The following is a 20,527-nucleotide window of genomic DNA, read 5'->3' on the forward strand; positions in this document are numbered from 1 at the left end:
CTGTTTCCTTGTTCAGCTCTGATAAAAACCTGTTAGGGCTGGGTTTGGCCCTCCCTGGACCTGAATTTCTGTCCTGTGATTCCAAGAATCCTCCTAAGACTCCCCACAGTGCCCCCTTACCCTCAACAACCTCTACGGGCTTGATGCGGCCGAGTTGATTTCCTCCTGAGTCCCTGGCCATGAGCACATATGCACGCACACACACACACACACACACACACACACACACACACACACACCCTCGCGTGTGTGCGCGTGATGAGTCCAGCATATCTGCAGCTGCACAGACTCATTCTGTAGCAGGCTCGGAGGGCACACAGGAAGGCGGGATGCTCTCTGTCATAGGGGATAGCACCTGGGGACCAGAGCCGACCTAGACACATTCCTCTGTATGAAGCCACATCTCCCCAGGATTTGCCTGCCTTGCCTTCATTAGCTGGCCCTCGAAACAAAAGACTCAGCTGCCCCATCAGGTAACTGATGCCCACGCTCTTAGTTCAGCCAGCAAGGAGAGTGGAGATAGGACCCCTACAGGCAGAGACCCCTCCCCTAGGAAAAGGCCAAGTGTGCCCCTCTCTCACTGTCCCTGGCAAAGCACTCTTGGGAAACCAGGCTTGCTTCTGGTTTACCCGTGTCTGGGATGCCTCCCTTCTCTGTTGGCAACTGCCCTGGGCTGACTCTTTTCAGTCTTCTTCCCCCACTGCCTTCAGGGAGAAATGAGACCCAGGAGCATTAGGGCACTGTCAACCCAGCTTGTCAATGGCCAGAGGCAGTGGAAAAAGAATTTAGACCATCAGAGCTCCCTGGGGCCCAGAAGTGGAGGACCCCACTCCAAGCAGGCTCAAATCCAGTATGATTTTCATCTTCATGCTTCAAACTCAAATGTAGTGATTCCTCATCCAGGCGAGGGAGCTTGTGTGGCTGTTTGTGCTCAGGCAGGGACTGCCCAGCTCCAGAGAGAGATGGGGACATGAAGCGAAGGAGGGACGTCTGACCACCACCCTGCCTAAGCTGGCATTGAGCCCTGGCACCCATGCTGGTCCCTGATGCCCATTAGAGAGCTACCACCGGGCCTCCAGCCCACAGCCCCACCGCCTGCCCTCTGTCCTTTTCTGTGAGCACAAAGCCTTAGACCTCATCCTTCCCTGGGAGCTTGGGGTTGCCCCCACCCTGAGAAGCTGTGTGCCCTCTGGATGGCCTCACAAGCAGATCAACGTGGCAGAGCATCTGGAGACCGTACTGTACCCAGAGAGATTAAAAAGAAGGTAGTGATAGTCAGTGTGGCGCTCTGTGCTATATACCGTATGGAAATGTAGTGCCACGGAACATGGCGCCAGGGAGCCCAACCCAAGAAAAAACAAGGGACAGCACAGACACTGGGAAGGAATCTATGAGAGAACAGCTGAGAAGTCTGATGGTCCCGAAGATACATGTTGTGTGTTGAACAAAATTCAGTCTCAGGTGCAGAGGCAGATGGTGGCCTCCCCAGACCAGGGGTTCTGATCCCTGCTCTGACGTTCACCAGCCAAGGCTCTCTAGACTGGCACCCATAAACGCTCCCTGGCCACCCTCTCTCTACGGATAATGTGGTGGTCAGAAGAGACGGTCTCTCAGCGTCCCACACGCCCCCCCCCCCCAAGCCTGGGTCGTTTCAGACTCCCTAGTTCTTCATGGGCCAATGAGGGTGCCATAAATGGAGCCAACCGGACGGCCAGCCCAGTGACATTTCCAGTACCCGCAGCCTCTGAGTAATGACTGCACGGTGTCTCTGTCAGCATCTTTGATAACACACATTTATTACGTCATGGACTCCCGCCGAGGGCAGCCCTCAGGCACAGAACACTGCCAAATCAATCTCAGTCACTCCCCCACTGACCTGGGAGAATCACAATTGTGTGGTCAACACTAGTGCAATTTGGGTGCCTCTACCCCTGTCTTTCAAAGGCAGAGGGGCAGTGCAGAGCACAACGGCACCTGGAACCCAAATCTCCCCCTCCCTCCCCTCCTTGCCATGCCCTACTGCCACCAGGGTCCAGGACCGAGTGCTCGCGCCCCATACGCTGGAGTTGGGAAGGCAGTGGGGCATCCTTGCAGCTCTGTTTGCTGTTGCTCATGCCGGTGTCACGGCCCATTACATCCAGCCAATTACACTGGATTCCTCTCTGGCGGGCGCTGGGCAGGGCCACTGTAGGGAGCAGAGGAAGCCCGAGAGACTTCTAAATGAAGTAGCCTGTTGGGAAATCCTATTATGAAGCTCATCTTACAAGGCTGCGGTGTTAATGACCCTGGCCTCCCCAAGCCCTATGCAGAGCTGGTCTCCCTGGGGCTTGAGAGGAAGCTGTCTAGTGCAGGCTTCCTCTCACTCCCAGTCAACAGCTGATGGGCTGGAGCGAGCGGACAAGGTTCCCCAGTGCCCTGGATGCAGCTGTCAGCTCAGTGCACGTGTGCACATGCATGCGCGTGCACACACGCACGCACACATGCGCGCGCGCACACACACACACACACACATACCTTCCCCTTGGGACCCCACCTTCTCTTTCAATGCCCAGGATGAGGATGCAGTGATGACCCAAAGCTGGGACCAGCAACCCCAAGGGAGATGGAATTGGCCCCAGCAACTTTTTTCCAAGGGGAGCTAAATTAGACACATTTTTCTCCACCTTCGAATCCTGCAGATTTTTCGTCTCAACTCCCCCAGGCTTATAAATTGGCTCATCTCAGCCACTCAAGTTGACAAAGGCGCCGAAACTGTTGAAAGGTTCAAAATGTCCCTTGGGTTTCCAGGCATGAAGGAATTTACATGTAGGTGGAAAATTACCAAGGAAAAAAGTCCCTATTTGGAGAGATGGGAGAGCAGAAGCAGCAGGGAAGGAGTGGGGCCTCTGGGATGGTGGCAGGGAAGTGGCTGGCCTGAGGAGCGCCTGGGAGGGCTGCACAAGACAGTGCCAGAGAGGTTTCAGGCCCTACCTCAGGGCTCTGACACACACGGGGGTCGAGCAGGGGAAGGGGCGGAGTGGGAGAGACCTGGATGCACCAAGAACTGCTTTGATCATTCCTAGAAGTTGTCAAGGCCCTGCCAACATCCAGAGCTGGAATGGTCTCAGCTGACCTGAGAGTCCCCTGGAAAAGCCATGTGGATTGCTGGTTCTGGAACATGGATCCTCGGCCCCAACCCTGACTGGCAGGCCCTGAGCAGAGCATAGGAGTCCTGCAGGTTTGACCGTGCCCTTGAAGACAGCACTGGCATCCCTGATGTTTGTTCTCAGGACAGTCCTGAGTGACCCAGCTGGTGCTGGCCAGCTGCAGGAAGGCCGTTCCTTTCTGTAACCCCCAGACAGTCCTCCCTCAGCTTTCTGCTCCTTTCTGCTGCAGGCTTCCTAGCAGCTCAGCGTGTCAGGGCCCCACACAGCCTTCCCAGCCCCTACTCCAGGTGCAGTGATCCCTGAGCCTGTCCTCCCTGCTGGCCTGCGTGCCTCGTGCCTCCAGCCCACTGCTGCAGTCCCTCTTCCCCGACGCCCTCTACGTCCCCTCAGGCACCCCCTTTCTGCAAATCCCACAGGCCCAAGATGCCTCCAGGGACCTCCCCCAAGCCCCCTTCTTCCATGTTCCTACAGAGATGGTTCTGGTCTAGAGCTTATATCTGGGGTTCCTGGCCTGGGCTCCACTTGACCTACCCAATACATCTCAGAGGGAGTCACCTGGGGATGTCATTTTATAAAACCTTTCCTGTGCGTCAGATGACCTTCATTCTCTCTCAGGCTCTGGGAGTCTTCTCAGACCTTCAGCTCACAAAGACCACCTGGCTCCCCCAGCTGCCTCAAGGCGAGCTGCATAAGCCACACCATTCAAATGCGTGTTAACTGACCCACTGACTTGTTGGAGGACAGTGGATCACACATATGTGCCGATCCCTGGTCACTGCGGGACAGTCATGGAGCTGGGCCTGCACAGGTGCAGGCAGATGATGACTGAATGTTCAAGTCTCCTGCTGACCCGTGTCTCTGAGTGGGGATTCCACATGCCATCTTCCTTCCAGAATTTTACTCCCCTAGAAGCCAGAGTCAAATGGTGTGTGTTAGGGCTTAAGGGCAATGACATGGCATCATGTGGCTTCCAGAGCATTCTCATATCCATTACCCACTTGATTTTCACACAGCCTGAGAAGCAGGCAGAGAAGACGAGGCTATCATGGGAAAGGACTTACCTAAAAGCCACCAGAAGCTCACAGCAGAGCCAGGCCTAAAACCAGCTCCTGTCTCTAGGTTAGGTCTCTTCCACCTGATGCACCCCCTTCCCCTTTCATCTCCCTGCACCCCCTTCGAGTGACAGCACCAACAACAAAGGCCTGGGCCCCATGCGTCAGTGTGTGCCCTCTACAGTGGTGAGCCCAGGCTGGCCTCTTCCTACAGGAGCAGGAATAAGGGAGGACGACAAGGAAGGTCATGGATAGCACTGGCATCCCCCGAGCCCTGAATGTGGCTGGGAAGGCAGGCTAATGAGGCAGCTCCTTTTGGAAGCTCCAGGGACTATGCCTGGGAGGGAAAGGCAGGCCCTCAAGGAGCACTCGGGGGCAGAAACAGAATCAAGCCCTGTGGGTACCTTGCTCCAGCAAGGATCTGGTTGCCAGAGGCTGTCCTAGCACCTGAGACCCATCCCTGGGCACCTAAATGGGATACTGTAGCCCCGAAGCTTCTAACAGACAGCTAAGAGGCCTGCCCATGCCAGGCTCCCCCTAGCAACTGTCAGTCTCAGCCCGGCCATCATCCCCAACACCGACTGCAGCTGGCACCATATTTCAGGCTCCACAGCACAGAGAGAGCTTGCCGAGCACCAGCTCTCAGCGTCCCTGGCCCCAGGGAGGGACAGACATGGGACCCACATAGAAAATCAACTTATCCATCAACCTGAGTAGGGAAGGTATGGGGCAGGTAAAGACAAAGCCGTGATTGCTCATTAATCCACTAGACTATGAGCGTAAGGCTTGAAGTTGGGGCAGACGGGCCATTTTCCTAGTAATTAACAATTTCACAGATGGGGTCAGAGTCACTGGTGGGGTCAGCAGGTTACTGTGATCCTGCCTGATCAGTACAACCTGTGTGAGCAGAAAGGATGAGTTTGGCAGAGGCCTCGGGTCACGAAGCCCTCTGGAAAGTGCACCTGCCGCTTGCCGCACATCCTAATGTCTAAGCTCCCCCTCCACCACTTTCTCTGCCTGCCCCCCCCCCTTTCACCGCTACCCTCCTCAGAACAGGAGCAGCTCTAGACCTGGACCACTCTTCACTGGCTGGGCTGCCTAACTGGTCTCCAGGTGTTTCTGCACAACCAAGCGACTGGTCCCCATGACTGACAGGAGAGGGTTTAGCAGATGTAGGCAAGAGTCAGAATAAAGTCCATGTTGAAAATCCGTCTTGCCAAAAAATAATATAAAGGATATTCTATAGATTTGACATGGGCAAAGGCCCAGATTCAACTATCCAGAGAAGAAAATTTATCAGGGCAACATAATTGTGTGAAGCCCAGGACCATCCAGGCTTTGCCCAGCCAGGCTGCAGGGCATTCATTCCCAGGACTGTGTTGGGGGAGAAGAGCTTGCCGTCCTCCACTCTTACCAGGACAGCTGACGGAGGCTCACCCCCAATTCTCTGGCATCCCCCATTCTCCACACTGCTGGCCTCATGAAAACTGGCTACACTAGGCAGGACACCCCACAACAGCTGTGAAGGGATATATGGTGCCCCCCTGACAGCACAGCATGAGCCCCCAAAATGGGTACCGTTGCTTGGAGACATACCACAGGGAACCGTCACAAATCTTACCACATGTGCTGCCCATCTCCCTCCGAAGGCTGTAGAGTCCTCCCAAGATGACCGTCGATGGCCAAGGCCTCTTCACCTCCCTGGGGCAGCCCGCTAAGGCCAGGGAAGGGATCTCTGGCTCAGCCATCACGGCCAGATTGCCAGCAGAGCCAACGGCTAAGGTCTGGAGGATGCGTCTTAAAGTTCTTGAGACAGAAAAACAAAGGCACTTCTCTGCCCTTCTAGGGCACTAAGCCCAGCCAGGCTGTTGGCCTGCAAGACCCATGATGCCATCAGACTCTCCACTCTCAGAAATGCCACCAAAACGTGGCTGCCAGTGCCTCTAAAATGGCAAAGTGACTGTGAGTGGCCTCCGCATTTCCTCCAGCCTCCAATGCGTTTGCAATAAGCAATCTGTGAAGTCAAGCCGGGCTCATAATAACTCTAGATGAGGAATGTCCACCAACAGTCAGAAGGGGGTTGGAGCTGAGTGGGGAGAATGGAAAGAAACCACTTGGATTTACATATTTGTCTCCATAGACCCTCCCACAACAACCACAGGAGGTGAATGACAGGCCACACGGACAGCAGAACCCCCCCAAAGAGAAAAGTTCCAATTAGCCCAAAGAAATGAGAGCCTGTTCCCAGAGTCGCAATTAAATCAGAACCAATCAATGCTTGCTCTGGTTCCTGCCATTCTGCTCGGGAAATAATGAGAAAAAGGAGAGGGCCCCAGCCAGCAAGTGCAGCATGGCGGCCATCTGAAGCCTGGAGAAATCACCAGCACTGTTGCAAACATGCCTGGCAGCTGCTGCACCCGCCTCATGCTGCACCCGCCTAAGAACTCAGCCTCATGCCCGGGTCCCCACTCAGACCCTGACACCTCCCGCCCTACCCCCAACCAAGGGGACAAAGAAGAGTGCTGTGGGGCCAGGCTAGGCTGGTTTTAAAACTGTCTGCCTTGATTCATCACTTGATTTGGCACTCTCTCCCCTCTGTGTCCGCACCATCCATCACGGGTACCATACCAAGAAATCCAATAAAGACACAAAGGCCTACCTCTCCGCTCTCAGCAGGCCTCAGAAAGGCTGCATGAGTGCCCCGGCCCGGGCAATTAGCTGAGTCCAAAGGACTGCAGCGCTGATGGGCATTAGCAATCCTGTGTCCGGTGCCTAGCTGCAGGCGTTTGGGGAGCAGAGGAAGTGGGGAAGGAGACGGGCAAGGACAGTCTGGTGCTCAGGTGTGGGGGGTGACAACAGGGAGGACAGTGACAGGAAGCTCATGACAGAACAGAAAGAGCTACTACAGCTCCAACTCCAACTGGTCCCCCAAAGGCCTGGAGCAACCTAAATCATGAGCTAGGGTCAAGATGGTCATTTCTGAGGTCTATGTGAATCTGAAACTTTGACTGCCACGGGCAAAATTTCATAAAAGAAAGCAGTCTTCTCTTTTCCAGTGCTGGACACCCCCCACCTGTTTTCAGCTTCCATGACATTACTGAAGAAATGAGCTGTGGGCTCTCTAGACCCTCCTATTCACTCTCAGAGAAGAATCCCCAGCCAGTTCAGCTCATTTATTACCATGTATTGGATATGTGCTCTTCTGGACCGAGGGGAGCCCATGTGAGCACACAGCTCCCTGACACTCCCCGACGACACCGCTCTCTATCATTCAAGCAAAGGTAATACTATGGCTGGTACCACCTTCCGTTTCCAGTAGCTCATCTCCTGCCAGGACACATGAAAGCGAGGCCCCATCCCTGCCCCAGGACCTGGCACTGAGCCCCCAGGCAAGATAGCTAAGCACAGGACTTTGAGTTCATGAGCTACATGGGTCCAGGACCAAGTTGGGTAGTGGGGGAGCTGAACTGAAATGACATAAATATTTTCCAAATTCAGGCACTTCCCAACTACCCTTGAGTGAACTGTCCATGACACCCAAATCCTCCGTGCCTCAGAGCACAGGGCTTAACGTGACACAGGGGTATGCGTGTCTAGGGGAGGGATGGTGGGAGGAAGGGGGAGACAATGCACAAATGCATGTGAGAAAGAATATGACTGTCCATGGCCCCAAACTAAGTATAACCGAGTGGTTATTGGCTTCTTATCTACTGCTTGGAATTCTCCCTACCTCTTCCCTCACCATGAACACTGACATTCTGGTTGGACACAGCTGAAAAATCATCATGCCTCGCACTGGGGATGTAGGTTCCCCAGAGCTTTATAATAAGCCATTAGGTTCCTCTGCTCCTCTGTGACCCAGAGCTGGAGGTGGGAACAATTTGCTGATCGGGCCCTGCCTCAGGTGGGCAGGAAGCAGAGGCCTTAAGAGGCCCTGGGACTTACCCTTGCAGGCCACACTGTTCTCAGCCTCATAGCCAGGCTTGCAGGTGCAGCGCCCAATGGGCACCATCCACTCTCCATCCCCGTTGCAGTAGAGTTTGATGGGCACATCTACTTCCTCTGCGTTGGGGATGCACGTCCCCCGAGCAATCACCAGAGATGTACTCTCTGCCCCCGTCATGGTCTCTGGAAACACCGCAAAATTCTGCACAATGCTGGGACACTTCTTGAAGAAGACACGCACAGAAAGGAGAGACATGCAGGCCCCATAATCCTGGAAAGCGAGGTAAAAACCGTTCCGAGTCAGAGGCCCAAAGCTCCTGACTTCCGTGTTGACCTTCATCAACCTTCCCCCGAAGTCCACCTGGGAGAAGCTCTCATCTGCAGCAATGGTGTCTACTTTGAGGTAGGGGGCCTCAGACCAGAAGGCCGACTTCTTGGTGGCAATAACTGAGTCAGTCTCATAGTAGTACAAGTTGAAGGTCTCCTTGCAGGAGCCTGGGACGTTGGGGAGGCTGCTGCAGTCTCTCACAGTGAAGCGCATCTCCGTGTAGATGCGATGAGCCCCCCGCCGGTTGATGAAGGTGGTGAGGAGCCAGTTGTTCTGGTTGGGCTCAAAGACATTGCACACCTGGTAGGTGCGGATGGTGTTCAGGTTTTCATCGTAGCCGCTGACTTCCTCCCACTGACCCAGGCAGGCCACGGATGCACACATGCAAAAACACAAAAGAGAGAGTAAGAAGACAAAGGGAGGCAGAGCAGAGAAGCCTGGTGCTGGAGGGGGCCTTACGAGCTCACCAGCCCAGCGGCTTGACCTAAGACGGGAACACCCCTAACCCTAACACGCTTTTAAAGACCTCCTCATAAGCAGACTTCAAAGATCTCTCTGCTGGCCACCCTGAAACATAACAGACTTCCCTCTAGAAAGCCTTCCTGCATCAAATCGACAGCGCTCCTGCCATGATTATGTGTCATTACCTCCACAGGGGCAGCCTGCAGCTTCCCGGCCTGGGCGACAGCAGGGACTTGAGACCTCAGTGCCACAGCCTCTCCTCCCCACAGCCACTCCGTGGATTAGGGGTCTGACTATGGGACACCCCTCACCTTGGAAATCTTCAGTTCTGAACCTCATTCCTTTATTGTGGTGAAGCTCCTTTGGAGTCGTAAAAAGCATATGAATATAAGGCTTTTCAGAATTTCTCAACAAACACAGATTCTCATAAACTTTTGTTTTATAACATCAATCGCTTTGAAAGAGCTAGACCAGAAAACTTGTAGGAGTAGGGGCTGCTAAGTGAGATCCTTAAGGAAGCAAATCAAGCTTCATTGTGTGTAAACTGCAAGCAGGGACCGGATGGAAGGGAATGATGGAGGATGTCACGCAGGGAGGAAGGAGAGCTTCTTAGCAGAGGAGAGACAGCGTGCTTCGCACTGGAAAAGAAAACTCATTTTTAGCAGCCCTGTAGGTGGGAAGGAGAAGAGAAACATTGTGTTTATTAAGTGCTGTCTTTCCGTCTTCCCAATACCATTGAAAACTAGATACTGTCACCCCAATTTACAGGTGAAAAGATATGCAATTCACCCATGGTCACATGGCCATTAAGAGGTGACAGGATAGACAGGAGATAGGAAGAAGTGCTTTGAATGGCCATAGAAATGCACCCACTAACTTATTTCCGTAACAGGTAATAAGGGGCAGGAGGCACGGCTTCCTTAACCAAGCCACTCGGCCGCAGGAGCTGGAGAAGAGTCACTGGGTCATTCTTTCTTTCTTGGGCTGGCAGAGGAAGCAGCTGTCCATATTGGGGAGCTCTCAGGACCCTGACCTCAAGAACTGGGGGTATTCCCAGGAAGTTTCAATGTGTTTGTTAAATTCTGTTCTGCTTGCCAGAAACAAATAAGGGAGGACAGAAGAAATTAAGCATCCTAAAGTGAAAAGAAAAAATAAATTAAGATCTTTGATCTTAATATTTAGCAGTGGCAAAAAAATGAAAAAAAAAAAAAGGTAGAAAATAGTACCCATTTCTTTCTTTAACTACTGTGCTAATTGCTTATTGTTCACAGTGTGGAGCTGAAATACACAAACTGGAATTCTTCATTTAAAAAGTTCAAGTCAATCTTGTGTGCATGGGAAAGAGACACAGCTGCTTCTTGCACAGAATTAAGCCTCCTGTCAGAGCGGGAGGGTCAGGGTGGCCTTCAAACTTACACCAGAGCATCTGAAGACCAGGCATGGCGTGGAGGAGAAATGGGCACCTGGGGAGCTGGCCTTACCCACCCAGGCCTGTAGAGTGACCTCACGGCCATGCCTCCTGCCCGGGCCCCGCCCCTGGAGCACCTGAGTAGCAGTCCATCCAAGGCCCTTCTCCCCCACCCCTGCCAGCACCCCGGGGAATATCCATTCCCTAGCCTGGCATCCTGGGTGAGCTCCTTCCAGATCCTTGCACACGGCCAAACCTCACCTGGACTTTGCTTAATTTCTTATTGATTCTCTAGATGTCAACGAACCACTTTTTAATTCCTTCTTAAAGACTGTGTTATGTTCTATTCAAATGTGTTTGTTAAAGTTACGTTCTGCTTGCCTGGGTTTTTGGAACCAGAAGCAAATATATTAGGGAGAAGTCACTGGCCGTGGTTTCAGTTCAAGTTTTCAGACCTCTCTCCCTTTCATGGCCGTTTTGAAATAACATTTTCCCAGCGGACCCTACGTGACTTCAGAGGAAAGGACGGGTTTCTTCTGCTGTTCTGCAAGGATTTAAACAGCAGATTCCCCGTCCGCTGCTTCAGCCAGGCTGGGTAAAGTCTCAGCACAAACCCGGGGCGCCTTTGTCAAGGCACAGGTGAAGCCCGAGGCCCCATTCAGGAAAGGAATCTGTCCCAGCCAGAGTCCCTCACCCACTCAAGACTACCGCAGCTTCACTGTGTGGGAGCAGGACAGGAAGCCCGCCTTCCGGGGCTCACCTTAGCGCTGAGACTGTCACCCCCAGCAGGTCTTAAGGAGACAGAATGAGGCATGTCTACTCTTGTGGAGCTGGGATATTGAGAACATTTATCTTAGAAAATGACACTGATTGGTATTATAAGACCCAACAGAGGTGATTGTTTCAAACATTAACCTCTCTGGGCCTCAGTTTTCTCATCTGTAAAATGAGGAATCATACTGGGTGACCCTGAGTTATAAAATTCTACACAGATTTAATTGATCCCATGATAGCTCCTAAGAGAGCAATCAAAGCAAATTAGGAGAAATACAGCTGTATATTCAAAGGGAAAGGGTAGAGAGAAATGGAGAGAAAGGAAAATAACTCCCTGATGTTTGGGGAAAGGCCATGACAGAGTCTCACGTTCATTTCTTTCTCTCTTACATTCCCCTGCCAGTGGGTAAGACAGGGATTGGAAAAATAAACATGATCAGAGCAGGGCGAGAGGAGGTATGAACGCCTTCCAGGCAAGTGGCAGTTAGCGTTGGGGGCCTTGAAGAAAGAGAGTATTTTGGCAAACGGAGATGAGGGTGGAATGGCATTCCCAGCAGGGAGGGACAAACACTGCTATTTCGTTTGTGATATTTGGAATCAGCCTCGTTGCTTTAGAGTTATACTTCATTCATTCATCAATGAAAAAAAATATTTACTGAATGCCAACTTTATGCCAAGCATTCTATTAGCCACTGGGGATACCACAATATGAAACTTATAATCTAGTGAGAGAAACAGAAATTAGCTAAATGGTTATTAAAATAACTAAATAATGACAATTGGGCTAACTGCTGTGAGGGAAAATTACAGGGTGCCAAGAGAAGGGCTGTACCCCATACAGAGAGGAGTGTCAAGGAAGACCCTCCAAACTGAGAGGGGATGGACAGATAGGAGTTAGTCAGAAGTGTGTGTCTGCAAGGGGCCAAGAGGGACAGAGACAGAGTGCAGCATTGAGGCCAGGAAGAGCAAGGGCAAAGGCCCTGTGGGGGGAAAATGTGGCCTGGTGCCATTGAGTAATGTGTGACAGAAGAGTCATAAAAAGCTGCAGGTGCAGGAATAAGACTGAGGGGAGGATGAGTCTGGTCTAGAACTCTGAATTTCATCCTGAGGGGAACTGGATGTCACTGAAGGGTTTTAGTGAGGAAAAATACAGGTGATCAGAGCTGAGTTTTTAGAAGATTTCTCTGATGTAGGAACTTGGTTGGAGAGCCACTCAATGCATGGTCAGGACAACTGGATGTGCGTATAGTGGTACCAGCAACACATGACAGTAGGTTGGACTAGACCTGTGGAAACTGAAAAGACATCCTGGGGTAGAATCTCTAGGTTCTCATGAGCTGAATGTGGGGAGGGGCCAAGAAAGACTTGACCAGACCACGGTCATGCTCCCCCTCAACGCTCTTCCACGCATTGGTCCTACCCCCCAACCAGACTTTGAGCTATGCTGTGTCCCCAGGCACACTGCTTCCCAGCTCCCTAAAAAAGAGGAGCCTTAGCAGCGCTGGATATCCTACCCCACAGATGTGTAGCACCCAGATTCGTGCAGCCAAGGCCTGCGCCGGCCCGGGTCCCTGGGACGCACTCTCACTGCCTGTCCCAAAGCTGATTTCCTAAAGGTCTCTGTTCAGAGGCAGCTTCTCAGCCTCTCCTTCCAGGCATCTGACCTATGTCTCCTGTGTTCCTTTCTATAATTGTCTTTTCCCATTAAAAGGACAACAAAGCATCATGATTTGTTTATCAGCTTGGCAAAAAATTAGAAAGAAAAAATATCAATTCTTGGTGAGAATCTGGAGCAGAGGGTATTCAAAAGCGTACTGGTGACAGTGTGGTGAAATATTTGAGAAGTCATATCAATAGTTTCTCTCAACATTTAAACTGTTGGCCACAACTCAGATCCGTAGGAAAAGGTACATCATTTTAAGAAATCATTGTGATAACTGAGTAGCCATCTGGAAAAACCAACTTTGCATCCATACCTCATTCCCTACTTCAGGATAAATTCTTAGCGAATCAAAGCTTTAACATTAGAAATGAAACCATAATAATACTAAAAGAAACCGCAGAGACAATTTATGTACGGTAATTACGACATGAAACTCCGAAGCCACAAATGAACAGATTGATCAATTCAACTCTATACAATTTTTCCTTCTTTTTTTTTAAAGATTTTATTTATTTATTTGACAGAGAGAGAGACAGCCAGCGAGAGAGGGAACACAAGCAGGGGGAGTGGGAGAGGAAGAAGCAGGCTCCCAGTGGAGGAGCCCGATGCAGGACTCGGTCCCAGAACGCCGGGATCACGCCCTGAGCCGAAGGCAGACGCTTTACAACTGAGCCACCCAGGCGCCCCTCTACACAATTTTTCTTAAGTGGCATAACAAAAATGGACAGAAATAAAATTTAAAAAAAAAGGAAACATCTTGGGAAGAAACTATTTGTAATTTATCATGGATAAAGTGTTAATTTCCCCTAATATATAAAGATAGTCTCTATATCAATAGTAAAATACAAAAATAGGCAAGGGATATTAATAAACTGCTCGCTAAAAAAAAAAAAAAGAGCCAGCTATAGCTTAAAAAATATGAAACGACATTAAACTCTATTCAGTATAACCAAAATGGTAATTAAGCACATTGTGATACCTTTTTTTTTTTTTTTTTTTTTTTTTTTTGGTCCAACAGAAGTTTGGTAATACACTGTGTTGGAGAAGGTATGGAAAATAAGCATTCTGATACGTAGCTAGATGAAGAGAAAATTGGTACAGCCTCTATAAAAATTTTGGTTTTTATTTCTCAGAATTATAACTGCACATACTCTTTGACCCAGCCATTCACTTCTAACATCAAGCCTCGGATATTCTTTTATATATGTAAAGATAGGTATGAACAATTATTACGTTCAGCCACCACCACTTCCAGAATCTTATGCATGCTCAGGACACCTGGAAATGGCTGGCCTCAGAATCATTGGCCTAAGGACAATGTAGCAGCCTTCTTCTATTTGCTCTGAGTGGGACCTCTGGGAGCTTTGCACAAGCATGGTGGAAAGAACCATTAATCGAGCCTGAAATTCAGGGGTGCCTGGGTGGCTCAGATAGTTAAGCGTCTGCCTTCAGCTCAGGACATGATCTCCAGGTCCTGGGATCGAGCCCCATGTCAGGCTGCCAGCTCAGTGGGAGATCTGCTTCTCCCTCTCCCTCTGCCTCTTTTCCTGCTTGTGCTCTCTCTTCCCCTCTCTCTCTCAAACGAATAAATAAAATCTTTAAAAAAAAAAATTGAGACTGAAATTCTCATCAACAGGTGGGACAGGGAGTGCTCAGAGTCTGAAATAATTTGACTAAAAGAAAATAAGGTCCAGGATTTTTCTTGTGCATCTTTATTTGTGGACTAAGATTCATAATGCTGCACACCAGTCACTTCAGTCCTCCGTTCCTGGAGCTCTCAACTAGACTCCAGTGCGGCACCTGAGACCCTTGTTAATGTCCATCAACGAGTAAACACCTAAACAAAATGTGATGTGGGCAGACAATGGAATACTATTCAGAAATTAAAAAGAATGAAGTGCTGATACATGCAACCACATGGATAAATCTCTAAAACGTTATGCTATATGAAAGAAACTTGACTCAAGAGACCATATATTCCATGATTCCATATAGATGAACTGTCCAGAAAAGGCAATCTATAGATAGAAAAGTATTAGTACTCCCCTGGCACTGGAGATGGGAATGGGCAGTAACTGCAAATGGACATGAAGAATCTTTTGTGGAGGAGATGGAAATGTTCCAAAATGGGATTGTGGTGATAACTACACAATTCTGTAAACTTACTAAAAATTATTGAACTGTCCAATTCAAATGAATAAATTTTATGACATGTAACTAATACTTCAATCTAGCTTTTTTTAAAAAAAAAAACCTCTTTGGGGTGCCTGGGTGCTTCCGTCGGTTAAGTGTCTGACTCCTGATTTCGGCTCAGGTCCTGATCTCAGGGTCCTGAGATCAAGCCCCGAGTCAGGCTCTGTGCTCAGCGGGAGGTCTGCTAGAGATTCTCTCTCTCTCCCTTTGCCCCTGCCCCTGCTCAGCCTATCTCGCATGCACTCTCTTTCTAAAATGAATAAATAAATCTTAAAAAAAAAAAAAACCAAAAACCTCTTTGTTCTCTGGTCCAGCCTACACCTCGACACCCCAACAATGCTGGCTTGGTCTCTATTATCCACAAAAGGCATGCCCCTTGCAACTTTAGGCCCTTGTTTGACCTATCCACTGAGCCAGGGATGCCCTTCTCACTCCTTCATCCTTATATCCCAAGTGACCAGTATTTGCTTGACGAAGTTTATCTGTGGATGAACAAGTGATGCTGAAGTTGAGGCAAAGATGGCAACTAGAGAGGGGACAGGTGGCCAAGGAATCCCTATCACTGATGCTTGGAGTCCGAGTATAATCACCAGGGTGGTCCAAAGATGGGATCAGAACCTTGGGCCCAGGAGCCCATTCAAGGACCACTTGATTTTCCAGCCTGGAGTCCGGCAGGTATCAGGCCAAAAGCGCCCTCCATGTCTAACACACCCACTTTGTCACCGTAATTTGCCATTTCTTCCAGAACAATGGTCCTCTTATTTGGTTTCTCTCTTGTATTCCCATGACCATGCACCAGGGCTGGCATTACTTAATGCCTGGACTTATGCCCTGGCTTGCTGTTTGTCAGAAAGTAATGACAACAGACCAGGCAAGAGATGACAAGGGTTCAAACCAGGGCCATATGCTCTCACATCTGCACACTCCCATCCCTCTCCCATCCCTGCCTCTTGCAGCTGTTGTTGATGTTCTAACTGGCCTGACACCTTTCTTCTACCTCACCCTCATCCCATCTCAATTCCTGCAACACGCAGAACCAGAGAAGAACAGATCTGGCTGGAAACCACTGTAGGTCATGTTGACCAAGACCTTTTGTTGACAAACGGGCACACCGAGGCCCAGAGACATTCAGTAGTTGGCCTGAAGTCTGGCAGCTGATGGGTGGTAGAGCCAAGCTCTCTGTGTAGCTCCCTCCTGTGAGGGGCTCAGGTATTCTGCCCTCCTGTGAGGGGCTCAGGTATTCTGCCCTCCTGTGAGGGGCTCAGGTATTCTGCGAGGGGCTCAGGTATCCTGCGAGGGGCTCAGGTATTCTGCGAGGGGCTCAGGTATTCTGCCCTCCGTGGTGCCTTGTTAGCTTATATTCAGCCACCAGTTTTCCGAATGCTTAAAGCATGATTGAGCTTATTCCACTCAATTTAGCATTTCATAATACACCGTTTTGAACTATTTGCTAATTGCTCCGTGTATGACTTTGGATTCCGCTACCAGGCTGTGAGCTCCTTGAGGACAGGGAATTATGTTTTGACTTATTTATTAGTTGATTTCGACAAGCAAAAAACTCTATGATTTAGCTTTGCAGCACTGGTATTACGTAACTGCATTTTTATTCAGTACTGTCTGGGACCAGTGAAATCCACTGGTTTCTCAGGACTCTCTTCTCCTTTCCCTTTTTACCCTGGGAGATGCCGTCCACACACAGGGCTGCAGCCACCTCAGGGTACACCACCAACCTCCGCGTCTCCCCAGTGCCCCAGACTCTTTTCCCCAGCGGCCTGCAGGACGCCTCCTGACGAACACCTGGCGCTCCCCCACGCTCTCTGCAGGCCTCCTGAGCACGGATGGCACCTCCACCTGCCAGGCCCTGTGCCAGCTATCCAGGAAGCACTCTGGACTCCGCCCTCTCCATTTCTGTTCCCCCTCACGGGGTTGAGGTGCCAAACCCATGTCTCCCATCTCCTCCATAGCTCATCTGTGCAGTCTGTCCCTTTCCTAACTGAAGTCCCCCCCTCCCAGTCACTCTGCCAGTCCTTCTCTTTAACTCCCCTGCCCCAATGAGTTTTCCAAAACACAAATCCATCCTCCCCACGGGCTTGCCCTTAGCAGGCTGCACTGTGTTGGGGGACCGCTCCGCGATCCCAGTGCCTGGCCCTCAATAAACCCTGGAAGACTGAGGGAATGAGCAAGGCCCTGGTCTGTTCCTTAAGTTCTCCGCCTCCTTAGCCCCTGGTCCTTTGCTAGGGACTTCCTGCACCCGGCTAACGTGTGCCTGGGAGAAGAAACAAAGCAGCTTTGCACAACCAGCAGAATATTAACAGCCTCTGAAAGGGCACTATTATTGATGCAAATGGCCCACCCGTCCTTGAGATAAGCGTAGTAAAGAAAACAATGACATCCATTAGAAAGTACTTGCTCAGGCTTCCAGACCGTGACTTTGATGTATGAGAAAGACAGCTCTAGGTTCCTCCAAGATCTGGGTTTGTTAAACTCAGATCTTGCAGGCCTGTTACTCAGAGTGGCCCATATATTCATTATTTGCAGTCTGGCTCTGTGTGTGTGTGTGTGTGTGTGTGTGTGTGTGTGTGTGTGTGTGTAAAACAGGCCGTTACCCTTCAAAACCACTGCCATGAATTCTGTCTACCTGCCCATCTACACTGACTTCTAGGTCAACCTTCAGAAACTCTAACACATGCTTTATCCTCCAAGAGGGGGTTTGGATTTTAGAAACAAGCAAAAGTCATTTGGAGCCAAATCTGATGAGTCAGAGGGATGAACAGGCTAAGAAATAATATTTCTTGCTCAAAAATGAAGAGCTGCTATAAAATGAAGTTAAGAGAAGCAAGCTGATTCCACTCTATGTCTCTGAAGATAGTTCCAAGCATGGAGTTCTGGAAAGATCTGTGATAGTTACCGGCTCCCTGGAGTAGGGCAACATCCACCTGGCCCCCCACACCCTGTAGGCCCTGCCCCTCTGGAATGCCCAAGGCTACCACAGTGCTGTAAACTAAGAATTGCACTGAACAAGCCAGTTCCCGGGGGCCTGGCCAGGAAGGACACTTCCTCTGGACACTGCTATTAAGGAGGAAGATATTGAAATCGGCGTTGTGGCCTCTATTAGCCTAACAAGATCCCAGCTATTATGATTTGTGTAAAGCCCAGCACCTTTAACTCACTTTTTAAATAAAGAATTGCACATCTACTACACCCCCAAGCAGTGTTCTGGGCGTTGGCGACCCAGGAGTGAGCAAGAGACAAAGTCCCTGCCCTCGTCGGCCTCATAGTCTAACAGAGCGAACCACAGATTTAAAGCAAACAAATGAATACTATCAAGTCGGACTGTTAAATACTCTCAAGGAACAGGTAAGGGGACAGAGTGACAGCTGCCAGTGGGGTCGTCGGGGTAGGTGCCCTTTGAAGCAGAGATCTAAATGACACACCAGAGCCACCAGCCTGGAGGGCACCCAAGAGAGGGACATTCCAGACTCAGAGAACAAGAATGAACTCTCTGGAGCAGGAGTGTGCCAAGAAAAGCCTGGAAGCCAGGGTGGCTGCCAAATCGCACAGGGCAACGGGGAAGGGGAGGAGGTGAGGCAGGAGAGGTTGCCAGAGGCCAGGCGGGCCCCACCTCTGCCAGTTACAGCTCTGTAACGATGGATGACTTTCTGAGCGTTAGCTTTCTCATCTGCAAGAGACTGTTTACCTTGGCGGGTGCCTGGAGGGCTGAGATCCTGTAAGGAACTCGTCTTGCGCGGGGCCTGCACAGAACTTCCGTTCCGTAAGTACCAATGACCAATTCCACTGTCATCAGCAGCACCACCATCGTTATGCTCACCGCAGGATCCACCTCCGGCTGATGCACCGGATGTGGAAATCATCTCCATCTTGCATAAATAATCCCGCCTCTGGTCAGCAGAACGGCAGGAGGAAAGGGCCAAAATCCACCTCCTCACAGACCCAGAGGGACAGTCAGGGGCCCCCTGCCCTGCCCCTCCTGGAATCTCCAGGGCTTCCTCTGGGCAGCGTTCGGCATGGGTTCCCTTCTCTCCACTAGGCCATCCCTGGAGCATTGTCAGCTACCAGCTCAAACCACAAGGAGAGGAAATTGGACACTGCACATGGGCTTTGGTCCCATTCAGCAGTCTGTATTTGGGCACGAACTGCTGTTTGAGGGAACCTGTTACTCTGCAAACTGTCATTGCCAACACGCCCCACGGAACCATAAGGACCGTCCCTGGCACTGCCCAATCAGAGGAACCCCGAAGACCCACTTTCAGATCCCAGTTAGAGACGCCGCCTCTCTGAACAAGAAGCCCACTGAGGCTGGGATAGCACACAACTTCACAGAGCCCACAGGAGGCCCCCGATTCTCGTGGGGAAGCAGATTGCTCGGGCCAAGCTGGGGCCGCCACCCAAGCAGCCTGGACCCCAAGGACGGAGCAGGAGTGTGCCAAGACAGAACACTAGGCCTGGAAGAGCTGGGATATTAGACAAGCTAGGGGGCTAATTAAAATGTAAAATGTGGTCCATGGGGCATAAATTCCTACAAGCCCTGAGGGATCTACCATTTAGTACACCAACCAACCAAGGCAGCGATTTACTCAAAGGGCCCCCTGAGGGCTGCGAGCACTAGCTCACCTCCCAGTAGCCTTAATTTCCCTCCCAGATGTGCTGGGCTGGGAGGACAGAATGGCCCCCCACTCGTTACCACGGCTCCATGCAGTGTACCCAAGAACTGGACCGGCTAACCAGGGACTGCCTGAAAGGGCTCTCCTGCTGCAGTGGTACAAGGCCATGCCTTCCCTCGAGGACTTACTCTCTGCCATGCAGAGGAGCACGGGGACAGCGGAAGGGACACAGTTAGATAGGGAAATGATTAGAATATGGAAAGCACACTCATTGCTTCCCAATGCAGTCTCTAAGTCTCTTTTTAAAAGGATTGGACGGAGAAACGCAGGAACTATGGTCTTCAGGTGGAAGCAGGAGAAATGACTCCCAGCAGAACACATCGGGATGGCTGGGAAGGAGATTCTGTGCTCCCTGACAAAGGGTTGGGATTAAGCAGCACTGCTGTCACCATGCCTAACGCTGAACTCCAGAAGTCATGGTGACCCCTGGCTTCGCCCAGGAGTTCAATTCACAGACTCTGGAGGTAGCCAGATGCAGCTGTGTGACCATGGGCAAGTCCTTAAGCCTCTCTTAGCCTTGGCTGCTCCCCTGTCTCGGGGACACTAACAGGACGTACCTCAGCAGACGGTCGTGAGGATTAAATATGACAGTTTGTGTAAGGTACGCACATCGGAGCGAGGGAGCCCTGCAAGTCAGTGATTATGGGTATCAGTCCTCCTGAGACCCACGCTTAGCCTGTCTCTGAGCACAGGTCTGTGATTCTTCCTTCAAAGTCTTGGCTCTCCCTCCACGGTGTATATGATGTAGGACTCTTGCCTGAATGGTTGTCTGCATCCGTGTTTCATGTTTGGCGTATGCACACGTGCATGTGTGTGTGTGTGTGTGTGTGTGTGTGTGTGTGCCTGCGTGTGGTTGGGGGTGCTGGCTGTGGCC

General features: G+C 50.8%; 1 protein-coding gene across 1 annotated transcript in view; it reads right to left on the reverse strand.

The window, feature by feature from the left end:
• EPHB1 (EPH receptor B1) overlaps positions 1–20,527 on the reverse strand; it is a 290,702-nt gene that overhangs the window by 256,762 nt on the left and 13,413 nt on the right. The window contains exon 2 of the mRNA XM_057316010.1: positions 8,144–8,825. Within this exon, the coding sequence (XP_057171993.1) occupies positions 8,144–8,825 (682 nt within the window). The remainder of the gene's footprint in view (positions 1–8,143; positions 8,826–20,527) is intronic.

The sequence above is a fragment of the Ursus arctos genome, unplaced genomic scaffold, assembly GCF_023065955.2.
Source record: "Ursus arctos isolate Adak ecotype North America unplaced genomic scaffold, UrsArc2.0 scaffold_20, whole genome shotgun sequence".
In the NCBI taxonomy this organism is placed as follows: Eukaryota; Metazoa; Chordata; class Mammalia; order Carnivora; family Ursidae; genus Ursus; species Ursus arctos.